Source organism: Austrofundulus limnaeus, unplaced genomic scaffold, assembly GCF_001266775.1.
Source record: "Austrofundulus limnaeus strain Quisiro unplaced genomic scaffold, Austrofundulus_limnaeus-1.0 Scaffold106, whole genome shotgun sequence".
Taxonomy (NCBI): Eukaryota; Metazoa; Chordata; class Actinopteri; order Cyprinodontiformes; family Rivulidae; genus Austrofundulus; species Austrofundulus limnaeus.
Genome location: NW_013952508.1, coordinates 751616 through 754387, shown reverse-complemented (window position 1 = coordinate 754387; position 2772 = coordinate 751616). Strand labels below are relative to the sequence as shown.

At 43.9% G+C, this 2772-nt stretch overlaps 1 protein-coding gene across 1 annotated transcript in view; it reads right to left on the bottom strand.

The window, feature by feature from the left end:
* Positions 1-881: 881 nt before the first annotated feature.
* The window catches only part of LOC106521295 (presqualene diphosphate phosphatase), a 5793-nt gene continuing 3902 nt past the window's right edge, over positions 882-2772 (bottom strand). The window contains exon 2 of the mRNA XM_014013815.1: positions 882-2247. Within this exon, the coding sequence (XP_013869269.1) occupies positions 1826-2247 (422 nt within the window). The 3' untranslated portion in view covers positions 882-1825. The remainder of the gene's footprint in view (positions 2248-2772) is intronic.

Genomic DNA, 2772 nt, shown 5'->3' with positions numbered 1-2772 from the left:
CACACACACACACACACACACACACACACACACACACACACACACACACATACATAAAAAATTCACTTCCATTTCCAGTTCAACCTCAGCTCATTAGTTTAAAAAAATGAAGCTACAAAACAAAAAGATTTCAGCTAATCTTTACAGTTAATCTTGTTTTGGGATGTGCTGCCCTCTAGTGGTGAGGATCTGATCCTGCCTTTTCCAAACATCTTCCTGAGACTTTGCTGCTCCTCTGACCTCTTTATCATCCTTAAACCCAAATCATGTCCTCCGCGTTTGTACAGTTAAATTTGGAGGTTTTATCTGCGTGCTGACGAGAAGGTGACAGCAGCGGGTTTATCAACGCTGTAAGATGAGATGAGAGGTGCTGGACAACATAATGACGGTCAGGAGACTCGGCAGCAGCTGGTGGAAATTTGGACGCGAGTGAGTTGACTTTCCCCCACATAAATATAGTTTCCATGGTTCAGTGAGGGAGCTTAGTCTGAATCCGGAGCAGGCACACTTTGTACTCCCTCTCAGAAAGGCTTAAAAAGAAAAGAAATTAAATAAATTTGATGGGCAGTCCAATTTAGGTTTTAGTGTTAAAAAATACAGCATTTTTACTGTTCGACCCACTCATGAGTTGGACTGTTTTCATAAATTAAAAAAAATGAAATAAAATAAAACAAAATGAAAAAAAAATCATTCCTTGAAGGATTGCTTATCGCTTATGGCGTTATGTCAAAGTTTAGACAAAGATTTAGTGTGACCTGCTTGGAGTTGAGGTCAGTTAAGTTAAACACCAAGTTAAAACTCAATTAAAAGACAGTTCTGAGCTTGCCAAGATGAATTATCTGTGATCGACATCTTTGATTCAAGCCACAAAAGTAAACCAGTTGCAGAAGTATCCGATAATCATGTTTTAAATGTTTGATCCATCCATGGTTCAGACAATCATAGGTTAACAGACCAACAGGGACAAACTTTTTAATGTGTTGCAATATTTTTCAGTGCTTGGAGTATGTGCTGGGGCTGACTCTCAGCTACTACCACACCACACCTTAGCTCAATATCTGTCAAACTGATTGAGTTATAACCATGTTTGTGTTGGCTTAGATCAGTCAGCTGTGGTCAACCCATTCTCACTCCCAACTCGTCACATATTGACGCTTGGTCAGGTACTGTCTATGTCCAGTTTTGGATGCACCGGGTACCCCCCTCGCATCAGTTATTAACGAGATGAAACGGAGGAGGAGAGTGTTGTCATATTTTTGAATTATGTAGGAAATACACATCAACTAACCATTGTAGACCCTAAATTGAACTTCTATTAGCCATATACATCCTATCCCTGACCTCAGTACCTAAAATTAACCAGTAATCCTGATCCCTCATGTTAACCACAGACCCCCAACCCAAAGACCCCTATGTGGTATAACCCAGAAAAGCTGCGGGCATCAATGACTGGTACAAGGGGGTACCTGACGCTTCCAAAACTGGACGCAGACGGTACCTGACCAAGTGTCAGTATGTTGAGGAGTCAGGAGTGAGAATGTGTTGGCTTGGATTGAGTTGACTCCAAAAGTTAATCAGATGTAGACGTATATCCAGAGTTTCATGAAAGATTTTGCTAACAGACAGATCAACATACGCCACACAAACATAATGACACAATAACCTGTGTTTCATGGTGGTGGGTAATAAAAGAGAAAACAGTGAGGAGGTTTCCTGTCAATCAAACATGTTTCTGATGTGTTGTGTTTGTGTTCAGGAGGCACAGTTCTTCTAACTTTTGAGCTTTAAACTGTTACAATGTGCTCTCTACACGTGTCCCCCTGACCTAATGCTTCCAGTCTATGGTCCAGAGTCCAGTGTAAGCCTGATCCAGGCCCTCTCTCAGCCGCAGGAGCACCAGGTCCCGCAGGCAGTCCCAGGACACCCAGAACCGTTCCACCAGGCTGTACTGGCAGTACCCCAGGACCAAACCAAAGCCCACATCCGTCACGTAGTGTCGGGCCAGCAGCAGGCGGGACAGGCTCACCAGGATGGCCCAGCCCACCACCAGAACCCGCATGGAGGTCATGTCCGCCATCTGGACGAGGAAGAAGCGGGCGCACAACGCCGCCCTGGATGCGTGGCCCGAGGGGAAGGAGTAGCGCTCCGAGAAGAAGGCTGAGAAGATGTCAGAGCGGTTCTGAGTCGGCGTTCGACGTCTGACCAGAGTCTTCACAGTCCTGACCAGCAGCAGGTCCAAAGTCAGAGCTTAGAGGAGGACAGAGGCACATGACTGTTACTGGTCAGCGCTAATGCTCATTCTGGACTTTCAACATGTTCATACATTTTTAATCACATCTAAAACTAGAAAAGGATCTTACAGGCAATGTTTTAACCCAACAGGCAGAGGAAGTTCAAATGATTTAAAGGCACACTGTGTAGGATTTTGTCAAGTCTTTTAGCCGAATATGAGATAATCACTAATGACAATAATAAAAAACATGTCTAATCATTGCAGACAAAGACCTTGTTTTATTATTTTTACCGTATAAAAAGCTGTTTATGTCTCCATGGTCGAGGGTCGCCACACAGGCAGCTGCCATCTTGTCTACGAAGGCTCATGAAGGACAAACTGCGGTGGCGGCGTCAAAAACGGTTTTAGTTGTAATACTATAAATGTAATATTTGTTGTCTGTCATTGTAGCTGGGATAATTTTACTTATTAAAGCTCATAATCTTACCACTACTGTGATGGACTTGCGACCTGTCCAGGGTGTACCCCGCCCCTCGCAC